Source organism: Herpailurus yagouaroundi, unplaced genomic scaffold (genome assembly GCF_014898765.1).
Source record: "Herpailurus yagouaroundi ecotype Mexico unplaced genomic scaffold, PumYag 192, whole genome shotgun sequence".
In the NCBI taxonomy this organism is placed as follows: Eukaryota; Metazoa; Chordata; class Mammalia; order Carnivora; family Felidae; genus Herpailurus; species Herpailurus yagouaroundi.
Genome location: NW_024412423.1, coordinates 22765394 through 22792023, shown reverse-complemented (window position 1 = coordinate 22792023; position 26630 = coordinate 22765394). Strand labels below are relative to the sequence as shown.

General features: G+C 40.2%; 1 protein-coding gene across 2 annotated transcripts; it reads right to left on the bottom strand.

Moving 5' to 3' along the window:
* Positions 1 to 569: 569 nt before the first annotated feature.
* Positions 570 to 12586, bottom strand: LOC121010734 (F-box/LRR-repeat protein 21). 2 transcript variants are annotated; one of them, XM_040444533.1, is made up of 8 exons: positions 12507 to 12586; positions 12109 to 12163; positions 9824 to 9915; positions 8486 to 8581; positions 5890 to 6256; positions 5319 to 5441; positions 2054 to 2225; positions 570 to 1678 (listed from the first exon to the last, which is right to left on the bottom strand). In XM_040444533.1, exons 4-8 carry the CDS (start codon positions 8566 to 8568, stop codon positions 1035 to 1037), a joined length of 1389 nt encoding a protein of 462 aa, XP_040300467.1. In that variant the 5' UTR covers positions 8569 to 8581; positions 9824 to 9915; positions 12109 to 12163; positions 12507 to 12586; the 3' UTR covers positions 570 to 1034. The 2 variants fall into 2 exon arrangements, with proteins under 2 accessions (XP_040300467.1, XP_040300468.1); XM_040444534.1 differs by having other exon boundaries at positions 8559 to 8581.
* Positions 12587 to 26630: the final 14044 nt, after the last annotated feature.

The window sequence follows — 26630 nt, the reverse complement described above, 5'->3', positions numbered from 1 at the left end:
GAAGGAATGACATCTAAAGGAAAGATCTGAGGGAGCAAAGACAGTAATCTAAGCAGAAAGAAGAACACATCCTCACGCCCTCTGACTAGAGAGTGCATGGCAGTCTTAAGGAAGTGAAAGACAATGGAGAAGGGCCAAGGGGAAGTTTGGTACAATTGGGGAGATGCCATACTATGTAGGGTCTTATAGGTCATTTTAAGCATATATCTTCACCCTCAAGTCAATACATAACTACTAAAGAGTTTTAGTTGTGTCACTAATGAAATTAGAAGATCACTTCTGCAAAGGACCTCTGGGACAATTCTAGATACAGAGGATTAGGTCAGTAAATGCTGATTCCCTCCCAGAGACACTCTGCAAAATTTACTTTTTAAAATTTTCAGAAGCATATTTAATCAATGAACAATTGGAATATTTTTATTAAATTGATCAGTATTAATTTTATTCTAATGCGCATTTTCTCTCAAGCTAATGTAATAAAGTAGAATTCAAAGTGTATTAGAAATTAGAAATGGTTTACTGAATTATAATATGATCTTATATAGTGCTAAAAATTAAGTACAATTAAGTCAGCCTCTGTAACTATACTTTTATTTTACTCTTAGTTTTTAATACTACATATCTTGTAAAACACACTAATACCAAGATAAAAGAGAAGTAATTAAAGCAATATAAAGTTATAAACATCATAATTTAGGGATCCGAAGCTCAATATTATAAATTTATTTAGCAAGCTAAAATATCCCTTCGAGGAAGGCTGAGGAACTCATCTACAAACCATTGATAGGGTTTAGCATATCAGCTACCTAATCTACAATACAGGATCTAAGCCCTGTTTATGGATATTTCTCGCTCTTAAAATTTCTCCTACTTTTTTTTCAAATGTTTTTGCTGCAATCCATTAAGACAGTTTGCAAATGTTAATATACCTTACCTAAAATATTTCAACAATGCATCTTAAAATTTACATTTGCATAGACAGAAAGAAGCTTATCTTACCAATAAAAAAAAAATTAAGAATCTTTGGTAGCTAATTACCAGATAGGTAGGACATCAGGGAACCATATTCTTCCCAAGTATTTGGAGACTTCAGTGTGAATTTCATCTAAGTTATAATTATCATCAGGGATCAAAACGTCTTCCATTATGGAGAGGTGGGTCAGCCTTTTCCCACACCGTCTTACAAAATCAACGACTGCACTGCAACTCACTTCACATTCACTGAGGCCCAAGGCTGTTAAGTTTTTACAGCATTCAGCAATGCAAATAAGTTCATCGTCAAGAGTCTGAAGACCATTAGCACATACCACCAACTCAATTAGTCGTGGACAGTTAAGACCTATCCGGCCTAGAGCTGCTTTGCTTACCGAACGACCAAAATAAAGGTTAGTAACAGGGGTTTCTTCTCTGAAGAATGCCTCAAATTCTTCTTCATATAAAAAGAAATACATAACAACATTAACTCCAGGGGAGTGTTTAATAAGTGCATCCCAACTTTGTTTTTTAATAGTGTGAAATTCAACCTGTCCAGGATTTTCACTCACAACATCAATTCGAAGATGTTCAAGGCGAACATGAGTTTCACTTGAAAGGGCTAGGAGAAGTTCATCACTTAGAATGTAATAATTCAATGCCAATTCTCTAAGGCCTTGACAATGGTCAGCTATACAAAGGATTCCTGCAGGAAACAGGGAAAAACTTTTAAGAACCAAGAATTACTGATACTAATACAACATTTCATAAATCTAAATTTGACATTAGTTATTCATTATTTGCCAAAATAGACATGAAATTATTTCTGAGATGGATGCCAAGATACAGGCATACAATTATATGCAGTAATAAAAAATATACGTATAATAAAATACATCTATGACTAAAATACTTTTAGATGCAATTTAAACTATGCCTAGTTTACAGATTAAGACTTCTTTTGAAAAAATATTACTTTTTCAATTGTTTCATAAGCATGTACTTTTCAGTATGAAATTACATTGTTACTATTAGTATAATAAAAAAAAACATCAAAAAAGCTTAAAAAGGTATAGTGTACCATCAGATGAAACATGAGGACAGCTACTCATTTTTAGGAGTCTTAGAGTGTCACTGTTATTGGCCACGAGAATCTTCAGTGAAGGATCATCCACTGGTGTATCTTCAATTTTGATCGATGATAATGATTTTGAGTTGACAAAAACAACCGTAAGTGCTGACACAAAATGAGACTTGCACGGCAATAAGGAAAGAATTGTGGAAACATTATTTAAACATCTAGAGCTTCAATCAAATAGGCCATTAAAACTACTTATATCAACACTAACAAAAACACAGTGAAAGCAATCAACATATTAGTGTTTTTCATGACACCATTAGTCAGTAGAAGACAAAGTATACTTTCATACTTTTACAATTGATAAATAGAATGGCAAGAAAGGAAGAATGTTTCCAAAATTTCATACACACATCTTCCAATTATCTTCCATCTTAAGAATGTGATTGCCAATATTAAAAGGATATAATTATATTTATTTCCTAGAAGAGGGGCTAGCAACTTATGATCTGCTGGCCAAATCCAACCTAGTATGTTACTGTATGTCTCTTGAGTTCAGAATGGTTTTTATATTTTTAAGCGGCTGAAAAAAGTTTTGTAAAGAATAATATTTTGTGACATGTGGAAATTATATGAAACTTCCAGTACTCACAATTAAAGTGTGGCTGGCACACAGCTGTGCTCCTTCACTTACATGCTGTCCGTGTCTGCCTTCACACTACCATGCTGGAGATGAGTAGCTGCAGAACTACAGCCTGTGGAGCCTAAACTACTGACTGACTGAATCTTTTCAACCCCTGGCATAGAATAAACAAATTTTTCATCTGGTTTATTCACTCCTGTATTTCTACTACCTAAAATAATATCTGGCACATAGGAGGAGATCAATAAATATTTGTTGATGAATGAGTAAATAAATAAATAATCTTATTCTTTAGTGATACACCTTTTGTGGAAAATTAAAGACTCTAAAATGCATACAATTTCAAAATTTTTGACAGATAGAAAGTCTGAAAGCCAAATCCATGCATGATCATTTTCCCTTTTTCAAAGTCCATCCAGATTCTGCCAAAGGTTCTATTACTCCTATTAGAATGACCAAATTGGAGGGGCCACTGGGTGGCTCAGTTGGTTAAGCAACGGACTTTGGACTTTGCCTCAGGTCATGATCTCATAGCTGGTAAGTTTGAGCACTGTCAGGCATGTCAGGCTCTCTGCTGAGAACTCAGAGCCTCGAGCCTGCTTCAGATTCTTTGTCTCTCTCTCTCTCTGTCCCTCCCCCGCTCGTGCTCTCTCTCAAAAATAAATAAACATTACAAAAATTTTTAAAAAAAGAATGACCAAATTGGTTATGTCTCAGTTCATTTGTAATCAAGCACACTGGTTTATACTAATTGTAAATTGATGTATATAAATTTTTAAATGGTGGATAGCTAGATCTCTTTACCAAATTTTATTGTGCCAAAAATTATTAGAGAAATACATCACGTTTTCCTTAAGAAATTTAAGGTTTACTTTCCCTTTCATCAACTCTCAATGGACCCTTATGGTCCTGAAGGATGTTTTTAAGCATTGGAGTACACACTTCATTATCGTATCCATATATTCCTTCAGCACTCTCTACGCCTATGCCTGACAAAATACTGTCCTTGTATTTTATATTTCCTCAGTTTACAAGTGAAAAAAATTGACACTCAAGAGAGATACACAACTTTACCGGAAGCCACTCAACTCATTTAACTGTAAAGGCAGAGCTTGAAAGGAAGTCTGCTAATCACTGTTGCCTCACCCTCGTGACTGCATCAGCTTACCCAGAAAAGAAGCTGATGTGCTGCATTTGAGACAGCTTAGAATCTAACAATTTCAGGCTAATCTGATTCCATCATTCATATACAAGGAAATAACTGTTTAGAAGTAGTAAGTTTCCATCGGATGGCTTATATTACTCTAATCCCCAAATGACCCATTTTCCCTATCTCTTAAAAAGATAAACAAGCTAGTGGAAATGCTTGAGAGCCATGACCCAGTTTATGAGAGAGAAGATGCTACTATTCCTCGGTCCTCTTCAACAGGAAGGTTTCCATTAGCCGGTTTTACTGGCACCCATAATTTAGTGTTTATTATATACCAGGCACTACTTAACTCTAGGTTTACAGTGGTAAATAAACAAAATAGAACCCTTGCCCTCAAAGAACTTATGTTTTGTTCTAGGAGAAGAGAATGAACATGCTAAATAAATAAGGTAATTTCAGGCACTGATGAATGTTATAAAGAAAACACTGACATATAGTGGAGTGTAACTGGGGGAGGGGGCACTGTTTTAGCAAAATTGGTCAAGGAATGCTTGTCTGAAGAGATGGCATCCAAGCTGAAGCCTGAATGAAGACAGTTACTAGTTTATGCAGCAGAGACTGTTGACTGCTTCCTAACAACCATTCATCCCTTCTTTTTTGGTAATCCAGTCTCAATTTTTAGCTGGGCACATTACCAGCGAGCTAAGAAATATTCCTCGTCAAACAGAAACCTGATGTGGCCCCACAGCGAAGTGCTGGCCACTGAGATACCAACAGAAGCATTATGTGGTGCTCATGGCTAGCTTCCTTGAAAAGCAGGGGGCGTACCCTTCTTTCCCCACTTCTTCCACCTGGCTGCCTAGAACAGGATGTGATGGCTGGAGCTCAGAAAGCCATCTTGGACTGTGAAAATGAAGAAAATGCCTTAAAGAAAATGGAATGCATGGAAGGGGCTCGAGATCCCAACAGCTTCACCCAGCTATGCTCATGCATAGATTTCTTTAATGTAAGAGAAATAAACTTCAGCCATGTTGTGTAAGCTACTATCGTTTTAGAGTTTCTATTTTATAGAAACCAATATCATCCTAATTGGTATAGTTCATTTAGAATTATGCTGTTCTACCTCCAATGCAGAAGCTATAGAATTACAAGAAAAACATCCACTATTGGCCATACACACTCTATATTCAAAGAAACTAAGTAAGGCACTTGAAAATCCTAAGTACAACATCTGAATTTTACATTAACGATAGCTACTGTAGAAACAATTATTAAAATTACAAAATATATGTAAAGAATGAAACCATGCATAAGCTATTTCAGCAAAAATACGTGCTAGTCAAGAGAAAACTGCCTCAAGTAACTCTCTGAATATAAGGAAGACACCATCTACTTTTAGTAAAAGAATCCTTTTTGCCTAGATTGAAATATTTGAGAACTTTTGTTTATCTCACAAAAAAGCCTGGCATCTTTACCTTTGACACATTCATAAAACTTGGTTTGGCTGTCGAAATCAAGCCCAAGGTCTGGAGAGAGCAGTTTACCAGCTGAGAAAGTATATCACAGGCAGCTTCTGCTGATTCAGTACTACTGTCAACCTACAAAGACAATTTTAAATCTTAATCTCCTGAAGGTAAGTTATCAGAAAATTATTGGCAATAGAACTATTTAACAGAATTCAATTGCAAAACTGTATTTATCCTGTCAAGCTATGAAACAAATTAGTATTTTTTCTTTATACAAAAGGTCTCAGACAAAAAGTGAGAAATAGAGCTAGTGACACAGTAACTTTTTAGGTGCTCCATGCTTTCAAATCCTCTACGATGACCTGAATTTTAGTAGTACAATCCAGAGGAAGCAAAATGAAGTTTAAGTTATAGCTCAAGTTCTTTACCTCAATCTATGCAAATAACTACAGAAAAACAGGAAATTGTTCAGAATAAAAATCCTGCAAAATTCACTGAGCGCTTCAATATTGGGATCTAGATCTACAAAAAAAATGACATTAACAAAATGCAAGTCGTTTCTATTTAACACTTTTCTTACCTTAAAGCTGATATACTGGAGATGGGTAGCATGCTTTTTAATGATCTGCTGAATGAGATCAGGATGTGTAGACTTAAAATATGAAGTTGCTGATTGGTTCAGTTCAAATTCAAACTTTCTCCAAAGGTCAGGAATATGAAAAACTTCATTCCATTTCCTACATACTGAAGATGCCCGGGCCCGATCTATTAAAGGAAGATACTGAAAAATGCGTAATACTACGTGGTGAGGCAAACTCCCCCAGTCTAGAAGAACAGTGTGCATGTGGGTGTGGCTGAGAGAAGAGTAGAACCCAACTTTTGGTTGTTTCACTGCTGGTGAAGACTGGACAATTTTATTCACAACAGATAAACTGTTCCTCTTCATTCTGTAAACATTAAAAGATGTTAAGTGATAACACTTGCCTCATTTCCTAGACATGTGTCTTCTAATTGTATGGATTAACATTAGAAAATGAAAAACAGTTTAACAAATTTTAATAGCAATCTACTTTCATGCATTGATAGGTACTGCGACATGCTAGGGATATAGAGGTAAGAGGGAACTTGCTCTCAAAGAGCTATGGTCAAATCGTGAAATGGCATGAGAAATGCCATCCCTGAAATTGGGACAAGTCGCACTGGAAGAATAAAGCAATGGTATGTGATTGAGTTTGTGAATGGGAGGGAGTGGTTGGGGAGGCTTCTAAAAGGAAACGTCTATGGAAGCAGTGTGTGTCCCAGGCTCATTCCTGGTCAATTACTGCACTCCTACTAACTTCTACAGAGAAGAAAGCATCACAGTGCAATTGTGCTAACAACTCCTGGGGGTTCTGAAAGACAGTAAAACATAATCAAAAGCATAGGCCTGGAAAAGTCCCAGCCGGGCCATTTACTAACCATGCAATCTTGTCTGAGCAAATTTAAGCCTCAGTTTCCTCGTCTGAAGACCAGGGAGAATAGCAGTACCTCATCTCATAAGGCTGTTGTGAGGATTAGAGTACCCTAAGTACTGGAACATAGTAAAGGTTTAATCATTGTTGCAGTCATTGTTGTTATATTAAATTGTCCAGTGCCTTCTTCTGAACTAATTTCATTTCTTAAATTGAAGCACAATTTTCAGGTGACACCCAGGACAAAGGAGCTCTACTGAAGCTGGACACACCAGGGACAGAGCCTTGTAAGCAATGCACCTGATGCTCAATAGCAAAGGAATGAGTAGTCTTCTCCAACAAAAAGACATGACGAATCTCCAGGTATTAGCCAGCTTGAGACACAACTAAGTTCCAGCAAATTTCAGGTCCAGATATACCCAAGTATATAGGTTTATCTTGTGTGTACATTCTACGTAAGAATCCAAAGTGTTTAAGCACACACACAATTATTTCAGAGGCAAAATAATGCTAAGAGTGGTTCTGAACTTTATTTAACTTTGGTAGACTATTTAACCCTCTTTTCATCCCTGAACATTAGAAATATATATATCTCTGTATGATGTGAAACATTTCTTAATTACAGGAGAAGGTTGGATCCCAAAAGCAGGACAGACCTATTAAGTTGCTACAAAAATGAAATGTCATCTTTAGGGTTTGGAAAACTAAAATGAAAAGCAAAAATAGTTGCAAAGCTATATCTCAAGAGCTACCACACACATTTTAGTATGAATCAACCAGTTATGCGCATGACTGAGAAACGGTTCAGTGACATAACATAAGATATATGAAACTGCTGACACCAATAATTCAAAGCTTATTCAAAATACGCTTATTTTTGTTTTCTTTTTCCAAAATGCACTTATTTTGAAAGGGCCGACCTACTCTTTAATTTTAATGCCCTAAAATGAAATCCAATGGCCCAAGTAAGGTAAAAGAATGTACAGTGGATCCTAAATTGAGAGCACATTTATAAACATTTTGCCTGTACGTGTTTTATTTGGTAAGCTTACAGAATGTATTGTTAAAATCTTACAAGTTATCACCAAAAAAGTTGTCGCTAATATAATCTCTCACTGGAAAAGCAGTGAAACCGAAAGTCAAATGAAAATTTCATCTAAGTATCAGGTTAGAAAACTGCCTTGCAGTTGTAAACAAAGGGACTGTGCTACACATTAAATCTGATTCTACATAACATGGATTGTTTTGTTTATTCAGTAAAATATTAAATTGCCAATTCACTGATATAATCACCAGAAATAACAGATATTAGATGAATACCGGTAATTCTGTTAAAAATAACATTTCATTTCCCTTATCCTTGTGTACATTTATTTTCAGAGTATAAAACCCATCTCACAAAGTTGGGTTTTTTTTGTTTTTTTTTTTTTAAGTAGGCTTCATACCCAGGATGGGGACCAACACAGGGCCTGAACTCATGACCCTGAGATCAAGACCTAAGCTGAGATCAAGAGTTGGACATTTAAGTGAATGAGCCACCCAGTGCCCCCACAAATCATAAATTTTATACAATCTAGTTCCAGGGAGCACCATTAAAATATATGTTAGAAGGCAAGACAAATTAATCTTTATTAGCTTGAAAACATGACATAAAAATTCTAACCTAAACATACATGATCATTGAAAAGAATTGGTGATTTCTCTTTCAAACTCCAATTTTCTTACCTAAAGGAGGCTTCCAAGTTATAGTTCACTCTGAATGAACCACATGAAGTAACAGCTGCCATGGGGTACTCACCAACATCCATGTGATTTCACTTCCTAGCTTGGCAAAATACCACAAAAATACATTCATCAGAATATATAAGGAAAAATCCAATAATTCTTATGCTTAGGATATTTAGATACAATCGCATTACGTTGAAGGATTTTGTTTAGCAATTATTGTTTCCCAAACAATTATTTTCTACTTGGGAGGAAACCAGTCCATAAAAACAACTCGGCTGGTTAGCGGGAATGTCACCACTCAAAATTAGACTAGAGGTTCTACTCAGAAGGCTACGATCAATCAGAGAGTTCTGAAAATTCATATTTTAATGAGCATGTATGGAGAGATATTACAGAAAGTTTAAGTAGTCCAAGATTTTATGTAGTTGCTTATGGGCTGTGTTAAATCTTTCAGTTCCAGTTTTTAGGAGCACATAATGCCACTACACTAATGATAATTAAATAAGACATAAATTTTTATCAAATATCATTTGACTACTCTCCTATTAACACATGCTTTTGTGGTTTTTTAAGTTTTTCACTGATGTTGATAGATATAACTGATTCATTCATAATCGATTCATTCCTAACATCTTTGGGGTCTGACCAATTTTAGGCACAGTGACCTACCAGAGTTAGAGGCATTCTATTCACATAGAAGAAAACAGTAACAGGTCTACATTGGGATAAAATTCACTGCCTTGGCATCATGAATAAATGTCGTAAAGTAAAAAATAAATAAATAAATGCATTCTTACTACTTTCATAAGCCAAATTCAACTATACAGAGGAGGTGGTGGGGGGCAATCTATTAATCCACTAAAAATTTCTAATAGCTGCTATCTACTACCTGCCAGCTCTCAATTTCTCTCTGAATCCAACTCCTAACACAGAGCTTTGGAACACAGATAGGGAAAACGTATTTGAGTTTAACATCCACAATTTCATTTCCCCACCACTACCCCTTGATCTACTACTATCCGAACTACTATTTACAAGCTAATGGCAAGGCTGGTTCTCCCACTTTGTATTCCACTCCGGAAGTAGGCAGAAAGGAGCTACTGGCACATTTTCAAAGGAATATCACAAATAAGGGAAAGGTAAATGACCTGTAGTCCCCTCATCAGATGTCACACAATTTTATTTACTGCAGAAAATTTTTTACTGAGGTATCAAGTTGACTAATTCTGTGTTTGCAGGCCGTTGTGTATGCTGGAGAATACAGCAGTAATCTAGCAAGGGTACCACAACAGTGAATTACTATCTAAAACCCCTAAGAAGATGGTAAGTAAGTACCTATCACCGATCAATTCACTGGAGTCTTCAGAATCAGATGAACTACTTCCCTGGATACTGAGGACACTTGTTTGCTGTTTCAGAGTGACTATCTGGAATTGTGAGCCACAGAACATAAAATCAGACTATGGGACCCCATCAAGTGATAAACCAAACTTCCAAAAAAGGATAGCTTGACACTGATCTTCAGTGCAAGTCTAGAGTTTGAAAAGATTTATTAGCATTCAGCAAAGAATGCAACAATGACTCAAAATCCACTTAGTGGCCTAATCACCCTAACCCAATTTCCTTTTTTGTTATTTTTACTAATTTGGCGGAACAGGTGAACATGTGAATTGGATCCTCTAAGAGTATTTAAGAAATCTCCAACAGTATTCTTGAGAAGAACATTCTCAAAGACATTAAACGAACATCTTGAAGCCAATCTGGTGGCAGCAATGGAAACAACTATCTTTTGCATCATCACTTCTTCCAGAATTGGTTAAATGAATACATAGGAAGTATTTTAGAAAGTTTCAAGTTTTCAGTCATCACAATGCTAGAAATACTGTGTGAATATTACAGATAATAGAAGATTCAAAACTACCTAAAACCCTAGAGAAAGTTGTTGGAAGCAGCAACATGAAAATGAACAGAAATTATTATCAAAGGTCCTTTATTTAAGCTGCTTTCTAAAACAGCAAACTAGAAATCTCACTGCTGCTACCACAGATTAAAAGGCATCTGCTAAGGGGTCTGAAATCCTAATCAAGGAAGGTGAGCCTGGACAGATGGGCTGAAGATCAGCTTTAAAACACATAGCTTTCTTTTTTTGTTTATTTTTTTATTGTTTTAATGTTTATTTGTTTTGGGGGGGCGCCCCCCGGCGGAGCAGAGGGAGAGGGAGACACAGAATGGGAAGCAGGCTCCAGACTCTGAGCTGTCAGCACACAGAACCTGATGGTGGGGCTCAAACCCACAGCGTGAGATCATGACCTGAGATGAAGTCAGATGCTTAACCGACTGAGCCACCCAGGCAACCCAAAAAACACATGGCTTTCTAATGGAAGAGTCAATTATGCTAAGGGCCAACATTTCTTCCCCAGAGTTTATCATCCAGGTAGAAAACAAAACATAATTTTTTAGAAATATTGTAAAAAATATTTACAGTCTTTGCAATCCACATGACCTCAGCTGCCTTCTAAATCTAAAAACTGCAATTTCAAAAAAATATGAAAATCGGGGCGCCTGGGTGGCTCAGTCGGTTGAGCGTCCGACTTCGGCTCAGGTCATGATCTCTCAGTCTGTGAGTTCGAGCCCCGCGTCGGGCTCTGTGCTGATAGCTCGGAGCCTGGAGCCTGTTTCGGATTCTGTGTCTCCCTCTCTCTGACCCTCCCCCATTCATGCTCTGTCTCTCTCTGTCTCAAAACTAAACGTTAAAAAAAAAAATTAAAAAAAATATGAAAATCAATTACAGTATCATCGAGGGTTCAGTAAGGCAAAAAGAAGTATTACGTCAAATAAAATCTTTCCTAAAGCAGTGATTCCAGCATCTTGGTGTTCTCACCACTGATTTAGCAATTTTTTATACTCTCTCAAAACTCTCTCTGTGCCCTTAAGATATGCTTATTGAAAAAAAACTTTAAATTTTAAAATAGGCATGTTTCCTTTTAATGACTCATAGGAAAACTGAAATTTTCAAAATATGTGTAGATTGAAAACACCTTTTGAGATGCAAGGAGAGGGTTATATAGAACCTGAACTGGGCAATCTGTTAGAATCCCTGGATGGAGGAGGGAGGGCTGTGTAAGCTTTTTACTCTCCTTCCCCATCCCCAACCTCTCCAGCCAGACTCTGAAAGAGAAAAGGCAAGCCAGGTCCCAGACCAGGAGAAGCCTTTGGAACTGGGGAGGGTCCAGGACCTAACAGTTAAAACAAAGGATTCAAGAAAGCATTTTGCAACTTTTTTTTTTTTTTTTCTGAGAAAATCCTCCTAATCCATTCAACTTCACATTTTGGGAAAAGTTTCCGAGCACACGGGCCAAGACAAAACGAGTCCCCTTTGAGTGCAGAATGTCCCAAGTCGCGGGGAAGGTCTAAGTCTACCTCTGTCTCGGACATCTCTTTATGGCAAACAAACTCCGCCGCTACCCTCCCGTAACCTACCCCCTCCCCCGGCAGTCGCGCAAAAGCGACCACGCGGACCCGTGACCACTGCGCATTTTCCGCAACTACCGTAAAAACAATATCCCCGAGTGCGCGCCCAACGGCCGCGGGAGGCCGCGGACGGCCCTCTCAAAGCTTACCCTCCACAGAGGAAGAAAATTACTGAGTTCGCGCACGCGGGTCCTGCGCAGGGCCCTGTGGAAAGACACACACGTGAGAAACGAACCACCCGAGGCTGTAAAACCCGCCAGACGACCCCACCTCGGGGCAAATCAAATGCCGGGTTTGCGAGGCGGCTGGGGGCCGGGATCCGGGATGCGGCCGCTCCTCGGGGCTCCCGCCACCCCCCAGCCTCGGGCGACCCCCGCGGGGATGCCAGGTCACGCCTCCTCATGCCCGGAATAAAGCGCGGGGACCGCCGGCGCCTCGGGGTCTCCAGCCGCCGGAGGCAGGACCAGGCCTCCGGCCCGCGGCTCCTTCTAAGCCGGAGGAGGCGCACTCCTCGAAGACCACCGCGACCCCCACAAGGAAATGCTACCTTCACGCACGTAACCTCGGGGCTGGCAGCGCGCGCGACTCGGCGGCGTCCCCGGGCCGTGCTGCTCGACAGGACCGGCCCACCCCGACGGCGCTCCGGTGTCCCTCCCTCACCCAGAGCTGGCGGCTCCAGGTAGCGGACCGAGACCCCTGAAGCAGCCCGTGTCCTCCACCCTAGCCCCGCCCAGGCCCCGCGTCCGCCCCTCCTCGCATGCGCTTAGCCCCGCCTTTCTCGAGAGGGGGAGGCGCGCGAGTGCGCACCTGCTCTGCGATCTCCGGGGCGCCTCCCTAGGCGATGAGTGGGAGGTCGTCTGCCTGCTGCTCTTTAGCTACACCTCTGTGACCACCTACGCCGTAAAACTGACGCCCAACCAAATAGTTCCAGTTTCTAGAAAAAAAAAAAAAAAACTCCCAGAAAAGAGCACACCTTTATTCATATACAAATACCTGAAACTTAAAATATCAAAAGTGGTAACCGCTGGGTGTTAAATATGTGTATATTACCTCCCTGTCCTATGCCACATCTCATTCCCTGGGGCTAACCACTGCAATCCTTCATTGTGTAAACTACCTGAGCTTCAATACATACACCAAAAAAGGACACAGAGGTGAGGATTTCATTACTTTTTCTTAATCATTAGTTGTTTTGTTTTGTTTTGTTTTTAGGTCTGAGGTCAGACTATACATAATATTCTGGAACTTCCATTGTTGCTTTTCATGAACATAGTTCCAAATTGACACAAATTGTTTCCCCAGATTTTTTTTTCCAACAGCTTTATTGAGGTGTAATGGACAAACCACATATACTTAAAGCATGGAATCTGGTAAGTTTTGACATCCTTGAAACAATCACTACAATCAAGATAATGAATATATGCATATCTTCCAAAAGTTTCTTTATGCCTCTCCGTAATCCTTCCTTCATCTCCTCCCCCATCAGCTTTCTGACACTATACATTAGTTTGCATTTTCTCAAATTTCTCAAAAATCATTTCTCAAAAAATCATTTCTCAAATGATTTCTCAAATCAAATCATAGAGTATGTACGTATTTTTACCTGGCTGTTTTCACTCAGCATAATGGTAGTGAGACTTATCCATGTTACTGGATGTATCATAGGTAATTTTTGTTGCTGAGTAGTATTCCATTGTGTGGGTATACCACAATTTGGGTATCCATTCACCTGAAGATGGATATTTGGATTATTTCTAGTTTGTGACTGTTACAAAACAAAGCCGCTGTGAGCATTATTGTATGTATTTTTGTATACGGTTATGCTTTCATTTCTCTTCGGTAAATACCCAGGAGTGGAATAGCTGCGCTGTATATAAGGCATATGTTAATCTTCTAAAGACTGGCAGTATGTTTTCCAAGGAGGCTATTTTACATTCCTGCCTACAGTTTATTGGAGATCTATTTCTATCACATCCAAACCCACACTTAAAAAAATTTTTTTTAATGTTTATTCATTTTTGAGAGAGAGAAAAGCAGGGAAGGGCAGAGAGAGAGGGAGACACAGAATCTGAAGCAGACTCCAAGCTCTGAGCCTGTCATAGGGCTCAAACTCATGAATCGTGACATTTTGACCTGAGAGCAAGTCAGATGCTCAACTGACTGAGCCACCCAGGCCACCCAATGTTAATTTTTTCATGTAGTTATTTACTATCTTTACATTTCCTTTGGTGACGAGTTTATTCAAATCTTTTGCCTAATTTTAATACGTTGGCTTTTCTCATTATTGAGTTTGGAAAATTGTTTATATATTCTAGGTACAACTCCTCTATCAGATATATGACTGTTAGAAGCTAGGGGAGGGACTAGAAAGTATTGCCCAAACCAAGAATGCATTTTGAGACTGAAAAATGAAGGAGGCCGCACCATACAGTTAACACAGAGGTTTTTTTCAGGGTAACTTACAGACAAGGAAGATCTGCTGGGCAACAGTCCAGCTGTGCAATTATTCTCCGTAAAGTCTGGACTGTAGACCTTAGTCTACAGATTTTATAATGCAAGGGAACTGGCAGAAGGGCACTGTAGTGAGATAGAAGGGTTCATGTGTATTTCAGAGGGTTTATGTGCATTTAATGGGCATCAAAAATTCTATTAGCTCTCGTGGCACCATCTGTATGACAGGAAGGGGAGAGACTATCTCCAACAAATTCAGGAAAGGGAGAGACAAATTCAAGGAGAGCCAAAGCAAGCCTCCCCCCCCCCCCATCCTGGCCTTGGTGGGCATTTCTAAGGTAAGTATATTAATCTCCAAGGGGTCCCAGGACATGAAGTCCAACAGTTGGGGGAGAGAGGAGTCATCAATGGGACATGAACAAACAAATAGAGCACTAAAGGTGGAGTTAATACTGCTGACTCTCTTACATAGGACGTATAACTACTTTTCTTCCCAGTCTGTGGCTTGACTTTTTCCTCTTCTTTTGAAGAGCGTAAGTTTTAATTTTGGTAAAGTTCACTTTATCAGTTTGTTCTTTTATGGATCATGATGTCAAAACTAAGAAATCTTTTCCTAAGCCAAATTCACAAAGATTTTCTCCTAAACTTGGTCTGCGAGTGTTCCTCAAGATGAGCAAACATTCAGGGACACCTGGGTGGCTCAGTCGGTTGAGCTTCTGACTTCGGCTCAGGTCACGATCTCACAGTTTGTGGGTTCGAGCCCCGCATCGGGCTCTGTGCTGACCGCTTGCTCAGAGCCTGGAACCTACTTCAGATTCTGTGTCTCCTCTCTCTGCCCCTCCCCCGCTCACACTTTGTCTCACTCTGTTTCTCAAAAATAAATTAATGTAAAAAAATTTTTTTCTAAATAAAAAGAAAAATGAGCAAACATTTCTAATAAAATTTTACTTGATAAACAAGGGATGTCTTGCAATACCAGCGGTATGTGATCCCAAATGTCACATGATCACAACTGAGCCAATAGTTCTTGAAATTCACTTTGATATACACATGCTTTGGATGACAAGGATGTTTGGGGCAGGAATTATGCTCATAAACCAAGGTTTTACTGTACTTCATTTCAAACTAAGGAGCACAGAATTATGCTAGGAATAATTTTTTTTTTTTTTTTTAAACAGCAGTTTTGTGTAGTAATTTTGTCACGCTTTGAGCAGATAGTGATTCTGGCAGTGGGAATCAGTATAGTCTAGGTTATTCTGCAGGAACAAACAACTGCAAATCACAGGGATTTAACACCACAGAGGTTTAATTCTCAGTAATACGACATTTCTTTCACAATTCAGCTGAAAGCTCTGGGCCCTGTTGTCTTCTCTCCAGGATCAAGGAGGATGGAGTGGTTAGTACCTAGCAAGTTGTCATTTTGTCACAAAGGGAAAGAGAGAGTGGGATGAATATACTGCAATTTCTGCTTCTAACCGTATGTCAATTCCACTCTTATTGGCAAAAGCTAGTCAAAATGGCCATGCCTACCTTTAAGTGGGTAAAGAAAATGTAACCTTACCACATGCCTAGGAAGGAGAAACCTGTAATGTTTGGGAACAGCCAGAATGACTGTCACATTGGTAAAAATGTGCAACCCAAATCTCACCAAAATATTCTCATATATAAGAAGATATCTCATTTTGGGGAGTTTTATAATGTTTGGGGAGGGGTTCGGGTGCCTGGGTGGCTCAGTGGGTTGGGCATCTGACTTTGGCTCAGGTCATGATCTTGCACTCCGTGAGTTCAAGTTCCATGTCGGGCTCTGCGCTGACAGCTTGGAGCCTGAAGCCTGCTTCAGATTCTGTCTCCCTCTCTCTGCCCCTACCCCGCTTGCACTCTCTCCCTCAAAAAAAAAAAAAAAAAAATTTAAAAAAAATTTAAAAAAATTTTTAAGTTTGGGGAGGGGTAGTTCCTAAGACAGCAGTCACTCCTGATACCAACAGTAGATATCAGGGCTCTCCAAGACCACCCTGCTTCTGACACCAGTTACAAGCTCAGGGGTCCCCAAGACCACCCTCAGACTGAAAATTCAATATATTCAATATAAGGACTAACACAAATCAGTGAAAGCTGTTACACTGTTATGATTTATTACAACGAAAGGCTACAGATTAAAGTCAATGAAGGAAAGAGATGCATGGGGCAGAATCCAGGAGAGTTCCAGATGTGAGCTACCAGTTGTCATTTCCTGGTGGAGTCATGGACTGTACTGACTTCTCCGGGCAACAATGTATGACGATATGCATGGAGTACTGTCAGGCAGGGAAGCTCACCTGAGCCTTATTGTCCACAGATTTTACTGGGGCTGGGTCATGTAGACATGGTTGACTGTGTGGCTGACCTTTATTGAGTCCATAGCCCCTCCAGATGTTGAGATGAGACCTCCCGGCCCAAAACCCTCACCATAAATCACATTGTTAGACTATTTGGTGTGGCCCAAAGCTCCAGATACACAAAGGTACTCTTATCAGGCCGAACATTCCAAGGACTTGGATCATACCATAGGAGCTGAGGATAAAGACCAGGCCTCTCTTTGGGTAAGGATAATTCTTAACTACACAGAGTTAAATCATATTAGATTAAACATGATTTCAGAACTCTGCAATGAAATTGCCTATGTACCCCATTGGGAAGAAAAATGCATTTGAATTATGTCAGTAATATTTGCTACCTAATAAAGTCTTTATTTTTGACAACGTGACAGGGAAAAAATGCCTAATTTAATTAATTTGTCCACTTTGCAGAGAAAAATTCAGATACATTTCCCACTTTTTTCCTCTCACACATTGCCAAACACAATACCTACATAAAAAGATACTTGCTTTGTTATGCCTGAGTGGCTCAGTCAGTCAAGCATCTGACTTCAGCTCAGGTCATGATCTCACGGTTAGTGCGTTCAAGCCCCGTGTCGGGCTCTGCGCTGATAGCACAGAGCCTGCTTCAGATCCTCTCTCTGCCCCTCCTCTGCTTGCTCGTTCTCTCTCTCTCAAAAATAAATAAACATTAAAAGAAAATGAGATTTGCTTTGTTACAGTTTGTCTCAGTTGAATACATTTAAACATGCTCTGAAGATCCATCCTGCCTTTCTTTTAAGAATTCGGATTTTCAATATTTAAAAAGATAATCTATTTTCTAGATATTCTAAATATTTTCTAAAGATTCAGCTTTCACTTCATATTCTTTTAGATTAAGTTTCCCCAAAGGAAGTAAAGGAACCATTTAACTTTACCGAAAACGTAAGGCTATTCAATTTAAGCCACAAATGCCAGCGGCGTCTCTATAAATGTGGCAGAACTTGCTGCTGTTTTCACGGTATTCAGACACAGCACGAAGCCCCTGTAAGTAGGGGGAATTATGAAATGAGCACTTCTAAATGGGTCAGGGTTAGTCATCACTGACAACATTCATTCAAAGCCATTACCTGTTTTGAAGAGTGAATAAAATCATGAGGATTAAGTGGATCGCACGATTTCCTTAATCCCACATTTTATCAGGTGTGAAGTAGCCTTGTCTTCTACGGGTCTCATGGGTCTGAACTTTTCATTTCTTTTTTTTTTTTTTTAATGTTTATTTATTTTTGAGAGAGACAGAGATAGGATGCGAATGGGTTAGGGGCAGAGAGAGAGGGAGACACAGAATCCAAACCAGGCTCCAGGCCTTGAGCTGTCGGCACAACGCCCGATGCAGGGCTCGAACTCATGAGCCGTGAGATCATGACCTAAGCCGAAGTCAGTCACCGAAGTCAGTCGCTCAACCGACTGAGCCACCCAGGCGCCCCTGAACTTTTCATTTCTTAAAACAAAGAAGCAAAGTTATTTTTTAAGCTGTTGCTTTTCACTAATGCTTTTCTTTTTTTTTTTTTTCACTAATGCTTTTCTAGTCAAGCCTTTACACTGCAAAGTCTTTAAAATGAAATGTACTGAATTAGGTTTTCCAATTTTGAAGATTACCTGGTTTTAAAAGCTGTAATTCAAGTAAAAAATTCTGCATATACATTTTGTTTTAAAAAGCAATGAATGCAATTATTGTCTGGTTTTGTTTAACATTTCATGTTAATACTTTGTCAATCTAGAGGTCATTTTTTTGCAGCCATTTTATTTATGAAAGGTAAAACCTGTATTGTTAATTTGATTGTCAGCACAAATCTGGGATCACTGAGAGAAACAGGGACAGTCATTCCAAATAATTTAATAAAAGTAGGTTAGTAGGTCATGTTTTCTAGCTGTTCTGGTGGGCAGCCATTTTTGTGGGCATTTCAAAAAGTAGTCATTAATAAAAATGAAAATTTCTTAGTATTTTTAACAAACGGAACATTCTAACACTGAGCTGTTTTTCTTATTAGAAAACAGTAAACCCTTTCAAAATACTAAATTTAAATTTCTTCATTTATGGCAAGCTTTCCTGGGCTAATTCAAAATCTTTTAAAAACGACATATCTAAAATTAAAAATTAAGTACACAGCAGTTTAATTTGACTTTGTTTTCCCTAATGATTATTGTTCACTAACATAAGGAATATACTGCATTGCCAGTCAATTGCATTGAGATCATAAATTAGAAACATCAGAGGAAATAGAAAAATACCACGATATTTAATAGAAGTAACATTTAAAATGCCATAGGATAGCAGTAAACCGCGGGCAAACAAACTAATCAAGTACTCGAACAGAAATAGGGCAGCTCTTTACTACCAAAGAGCTCTTTGCTACCAAGTTATTAAGGAGACACTGAAAAACAGGCTCACAAACATGGACAAAGTTTCCCAATTAGCAATGATGGTAACTAATTCAGGAGAGAAGAGCAGTACAAAAGAACAAACTGTGAGCTACAGTCATTTGTGCAACACAGGTAGGTGCTCACAATGATAAAGGAAACACATCACCGCTGCGCGTGCGCGCGCGCACACACACACACACACACACACACACACACCTCCCACATGGCTGCTTGACAGTGGTGGTAATCACATTAATTACAACAGTAGAAATTAAAACAGAGCACAGCAAGGCTGATTTTTCCATTTCTCTGTAAGGACTCCCTGTATGGAGTAAAAGTATAAAGCTCAACATTTTACAGGGAGAGTTATATCTTCAAATCTTTCCTATGAGTATTCCTATTTGCGCCTTTCAAAAATAGGATGAGGTATGCAGAACATGTACAGATAAAAATCTCAGCAAAACCACTTTCCTGACCACATGTATATCCTGTACGTAGAACGGCATGGGATCTAAGATGGGCTTTGGGGGAAAGCCCAGGCTTTTGAGAATGCACACAGCTCTGGGTTTAGGGGGAATGACTTTCCTCTCAAAGGAGGGAACAGATCTCCTGTGCGAGAGCTGAAGTTATTTTCTTCCCACAGTGATGATTCACAGCATATGTACCCATTTGGGTTGAATCATAGTAAAAGAGTGTGTTTAGATCCTCAAACTCTTGTTAAGCGTCTTTGCTCTTATGCTTCATAAAAAGGGTTTTCTCTTCGGAGAAAATTTTGTTACCCATCTTCCTTTCTCAACATCAATCATACCTTCTTACCTTTAGGGAACTTTTCCAATCTCTGAGAGGAAATCACGACATCGTCCACTAGTGAGTGAAGTGTGTTTCATTAAGAGAAAATTGCTGTTGCGTCATATCCTGAAAGCGAGTCGTTACTTTCAGCAGGATTATTATACAGGGGCTTCAGAAGAGAACCCAGTCAAGCTCTTACTATATTGATGTATTTCCCTTTGGAACAGAGTTTTCATTTTCAATCCAGAAAAATTCACAAACATGAAACTTGTAGAATGATGTATGTAGGTTGCCTTTAACAAGTGGTATAGATGATGCATCTACTTCATTGACTCTTAAATATAATTTAGTTGCACTTCCTTAAATTAATTACAGGCATACCTTAGAGATAGTGCAGGTACAGTTCTGGACCACAGTGATAAAGCAAATATCACAACAAATTGAATCAAATGAACTTCTTGGTTTCCCAGTGCAAGTTACTGGGACACTGAAAAACTGGGCTCACAAACCTGAACATGAAGGTTTGTCAATCAACCATGATGGTAACCAATTCAGGACAAGGAACAGTACAAAGGAACAAACCGTGAGCCACCAAGTCATCTGTTGTGCAACACAGCTAGGTGCTCACAATAATAATGTTCACTACAGCTCACATTGTTTAAAAGTTGTGTTTACACTATACTGTGGTCTATTAAGTGTGCAACAGCATTGTGTCTAAAAAATGTATATGCCTTAACTTAAAATACTTTGTTATTGGGGCGCCTGGCAGTTTAGTTGGTTAAGCATCCAACTCAACTTCAGCTCAGGTCATGACTTTGAGCCCCGCATCAGGCTCTGTGCTGACAGCACGGAGACTGCTTGGGAATCTCTGTCTCCTCCCTCTCTCTCTGCATCCCCCCTGCCCCCAACTCGTGCGGGCTCTCTCTCTTGCTCTCTCTCTCTGTCTCTCTCAAAAAGAAATAAACTTTTAAAATAATTAAATAAATAAAAACACTTCATTGCTAAAAAATGCAAACCATCATCAAGCCTTCAGTGAGTTGGCATCATTTTGCTGGTGGAGGGTCCAACGGCAATGCTGATGGCTGCTGACTGATCAGGCTGGTGGTTGCTGAATGCTGGGGTGGTTGTGGCAGGTTCTTAAAGTAAGACAACAATGATGTTTGCCACACTGATGGACTCCTCCTTTTATGAACAATTTCTTTCTAGCATGTGATGCTGTCTGACAGCATTATACCCTCAGCAGAAGTTCTTTTGAAACTGAAGCCAATCCTCTCAAACCCTGCCACAGCTTTATCGACTAAGGGTATGGAATATTTTAAATCCTTTGTTGTCATTTCAACAATCTTCACAGCATCTTCACCAGGAGTAGATTCCACCTCAGGAAACCACTTTCTTTGTGCATCCATGAGAAGCCACTCGTCATTCATTCAAATTTTCTCATGAGATGACAGCAATTCAGTCACATCTTCAGGCTCCACTTCTAATTCTGTTCTCTTGCTGTTTCCACCACATCTGCAGTGACTTTCTCCACTGAAGTCTGAAACCCCTCACAGTCATCCAGGAGGGCTGGAATCAACTTCTTCCAAACTCCTGTGAATGTTGATAGTTTAACCTCTTCACATGAATCACCAATATTCTTAATGGCATCTAGAATAGTGAATCCTTTCCAGAAGGTTTTCAGTGTGCTTTGCACAGATCCAGCTATGGGGGAAATCACTATCTATGGCACCTAGAGCCTTACAACATATATTTCTTTGTTTTATTTTTTTTAATCTTTATTTTTGAGAGAGAGAGAGAGACAGAGCATGAGTGGGGGAGGGGCACAGAGAGAGGGAGACACAGAATCTGCAGCAGGCTCTAGGCTCTGAGCTGTCCGCACAGAGCCCGACGCGGGGCTCGAACCCACGAACCATGAGATCATGACCTGAGCTGACGTCAGACGCTCAACCAACTACACCACCCAGGTGCCCCTACCACATGTATTTCTTAAAGAATAGGACTTGAAAGTCAAAATGACTCCTTGATCCACAGACTGCAGAATGGATGTGGTGTTAGCAGGCAGGAAAACAACATTAATCTCATTGTACGTCTCCATCGGGGCTCTTGATTACCCAGGTGCACTGTCAATGCACAATAATATTTTGCAGGGAGTCCTTCTTTTCTGAGTGGTAGGTCTCAACAGGAAGCTTAAAACATGCAGTGAACCATGTGGTAAACAGACGTGCTGTCACCCAGGCTTTGTTGTTCCATTTAGAGAGCACAGGCAGAGTCAATTTAGCATGACCCGAGGGCCCTACGATATGTGGAATGGTACAGGAGCATTAGCCGCAACTCAAAGTCACCAGCTGTATTCGCTCCTAACAAGTGAGTCAGCCTGTCCTTTGAAGCCAGGCATGGACTTCTCTCTAGCTATGAAAATCCTAGATGGCATCTTTTTTCCAAGAGAAGGCTATTTTATCTACTTTTGGTAAAACCACCTTCACAAACTGCCTCAGTTAGATCCCCCGGGAAAACCTGTTGTAGTTTCCGTATCAGCATACGCTGCCTCTCCTGCACTTTCATGCCATGGAGCTTGCTTCTTTCCTTAAACCTAATAGCATCAGACTTTTCTTCTGCAGCTTCCTCACCTCTGTCAGCCTTCATAGAATTGAATAGAGTTAGGGCCTTACTCTGGATTAGGCTTCGGCTTAGTGGAATGTTGTGGCTGGTTTGATCTTCTATCCAGATGACTCCAACTTTCTCCATGCCAGCAATAAGACTGTTTTGCTTTCATATCATTTGTTCAGTGAAGTAGCACTTTAAATTTCCTTCAGCAACGAGGGGCGCCTGGGTGGCTCAGTCGGTTAAGCGACCCACTTTGGCTCAGGTCATGATCTCACGGATTGTGAGTTCGAGTCCCGAGTTGGGCTCTGTGCTGACAGCTCAGGGCCTGCAACCTGCTTCAGATTCTGTGTCTCCCTCTCTCTCTGACCCACCCCCCCCCCCCTCGTTCACACCCTGTCTCTCTCCCCTCTCTAGCTAGAATATTATCCAACCACAGGAGATAATGAATTCGACTATGAGGTCAATGGATTTGACCAAAGGTCCTTTTCACAAACTCAGATTCCCCTATGTTCTGGAAGTGGTAATAAAACCTATTTTCAAATAGCCTAAATTTAATTTACTTTTTTTTGCTATTATTCCATAGAAATATCTCAAGGATGGTAATGAGTTCTCCCGAATTATGCAGAAAAATATACCCAAATAATTTTTAAATCAAATGCTTCCACTCTTAAAATTTCAGGGTACAGTCTCTTATAAAGTAGGAAGAATAATGGGAAGGCATCTCTAGTTGGATTTCTCTGACCAAATGATCTCATATTATCTTATTCTTTTAGCTTTAGTTTGTCTGACTCCCAGCCCAAATCCCAGACAGTTTTTCCAGAAAGAGGATAATAACATACAATGAATTTTGGAGTACACTATTTAATTACGTCCTCTTCCGTGATGAAAGACCATGAACACAATCCCTAGTCTTTCCCAGTTGCTCTGGCCCACTCCTCTCCTTGGCTGCTTCCCCAACATCTCGTCACCCTCTCAGCACTAGAGTGCCCCCAGCTCAGTTGTAGGAGCACTTCTCCTCTCTGCCCATGGTGATCCTCGGGGCGATCCCATCCCATCTCAAGGCTTTAAGCTCCATCTCTATGTTCCTGACTCCTAAATCTGTATCTCTAGTCCTGACCAACTCCAGACTTGTATATTTAGTTCTCTATTTGACTTCCCTTGGACTTCCAAAAGCCACCTCAAACTTATATTCACAGTGACTTGCAGCTCGTCTCCTTCAAAACCTGCTTGTTCTGCTGTTTCCCCACCTCGGTAAACAGCAGCACCACGTTTTCAGTTGTTCGGGCACACTCTGGAATCATCTTTGACTCCTGAATTTTCTTTCCTATTCTATGCACAGTCTGTCAACAATTCCTCTCTGTTCTATTTTCAAAACACGTCCAGAATCTGAATACTTTTTTTTTTTTAGTTAGTTAATTTAGTTATTTGAGAGAGAGAGAGAGAGAGAGCCCAAGTGGGGCAAGAGCAGAGAGAGAAGAGACAGAGAATTCCAAGCAGGCTCCACCCTGTCAGCACAGAGCCCTATGTGGGGCTCGAACTCACACACCATGAGATCATGACCTGAGCCTAAATCAAGAGTTGGCCGTTTAACTGATTGAGCCACCCGGGTGCTCCCAGAACCTGAATACTTCTGACCACCTCAACTACTACCATCTGGTCCAAGGCACCATCATCTCTCACCTGGAGTGTGCGGTGGCCTCCCAGCTGGCCTCCCTGGCTCCACTCTTACTCCTATAATATGATCTTAATGCAGAGTCATCCTGTTAAAATGTCAGCTCATGTCACCCCTTTGCTCAAAAACAGCCAGTGGCATCCTTGCCTTCAGTGTAAAAACCAATCCTTACGGCACATATGAAATTTCCCCCAATCCATTCTTCCCACCCCATCTCTTCAACTTCATCTTCTACTACCTGCCCTCTCCCTCCCACCCTCTCCTCTAGTCACAGGGGCCCCTTCCTCCCTGCTCCCCAAACCCTTCAGGTACTCTCCTGTCTTGGAGCCTTTACATTCACTTTTCCCTCTGTCTACGGTGCTCTTTCCATAGATCTTGACAAGACTCACTCCCTATTCTCCTTGAGGGCTTTACTCAAATGCTGTTTTATTTATTCACTAACCACTGTCTAATAAGCTATATGTTTTGCTTATCTGTCACTCCCACTAAACTATAAGCTCCAGACAGGCAGAGACCTTTGTCTCTGTCACAGACCTTTGCCTGTCTTGCTTTCTGGTGTATCAGCATTACCTAGAGCAGTGCCCGTCACGCAGTGGGTACTTAATGCACAGTTGAGGAGGGGATGAGTAAATGAATATCTTGTCATCTTACATTACATCATGTCCCAGCAGACAGAAGACGGATGGATCTGGATGGATAGATAGATAAAATGAGTCTGTAGACAGGCTCATAGGACCCATCACTACCGTGCCTTAGCCTCCTCCAGGTAAAGCAGCACAAGTACCGAGGCAGAATTACAGAGAGAAATCTCCCATGTTCGGCTACGGACAGCATATAATCATTATACATTTTATATTTCTCAGAAATTGAGTATTAAATAACACCTTTCATCGGAACACCTTAAAATGTGTTACAACCCCCCCCCCATAATTACCTGCACTTATATATCACTATTATACATCAGGTAGCAGTGGAAGCCTTAATGGATCTCTCAGCTTTTGACACCCCTGTATTGGAACAGAAAATGTAAGGTGGGCCCAAGAAGTAGTTTGACATTTATAAAATGTCATTTAAGCTTTAGAAAGTCTATTATTGCCTGCCTTATTAGCATAAGAAAAAAGTGAAATGACTTATAGACTGTCAACAGAGTGCCATGGTGATCCCGGGCCGGTCACTTACCTCGGCTAACCTCAGCCGGTTCTTCCAGTCTGTGTGGGCACGACACGGTTGAACAAATTAGTCAGGGACGGCTCTGAGAAGGAAGCAGGGCTCACTCTTGGTGGTTAACCAAAAGTGTTTTTCTGAGGTCAAAGTGTGATTGCCACATGTCCTCTGTGTTGACCACACCTACAGTGAAAAGACAAGTGTTCCTCATGAGACTGAGCCCCTACAAGCGTGCCGACTGTCTAGAATGCAGCTGTGGTACCCTGGCGTCCTGATGGCATGCCCCTAGGACTGTTAATCACCTCTTTGGAAACCCGGAACCTTGACTCTTCTTCCTTTCAAAACTATCACATAGGAAAACCTCTGATCACAGCTCAAACAAGCTGCCTCTTCCACGGTTGTTATGTGTCCTTTCGGAGAGAAGCAAAGTGAATGCAGTGCCAGGGGTGAAGCTTCAGAAATCAACAAGCCAGGCCCAGCCTCTGCTTTAGGGGGCAGGATTTTGCCAGTGTCTTAGAGATAAAGCCACGTATACAGATACTCACAGACCCTATGCCCCAAGCATGTCCCTGCTCTGATTATTAAAATTAGGAATTAACATTAAAATTAAAATTACTTAAAATTATTATCTCTGCTCAAGGGTCTAATCTCTGAAAGAAATCCATCAGGCATTAAAGCATGTACTCAAAGACTTCAGGAGGACTTTAGAAACCACTTTGTCTAACTTTCTCACTTTATAGATAAGGAAATCAAGGTTCCAAAGAGTTAACTGCTGGCCTGTGATCTCCTCCACACACATTCCTTATGTTGCTTTTATGAATGCTTGGAAATGACTGGACTGCATTTCTTGCAAAAGGCTCTGTAATTCAGCATAGTCATTCTGCACATCTTCTGTGTCTGAAATAGTAATATTTGACGGAGCTTGTCAACCAGGATGCTCTAAAATGCCCGTGTTCTAGGAATATAAATTGTACAATAAGAAGTTTTCAGGGGCACCTGGGTGGCTTGGTCGGTTAAGCATCTGCCTCTTGGTTTCAGCTTGGGTCATGATCTCATGATTCATGTGTTTGAGTCCTGCATCAAGCTCTGCACTGGCAGCGTGGAGCCTGCTTGGGATTCTCATTCTCTCTCTCTCTCTCTCTCTCTTTCTCTCTCTCTCTCTCTCCCCCCCCCCCACTCTGCCCCTTTCATGCTCTATCTCAAAATAAATAAATACATATTAACAAAAAGAGAC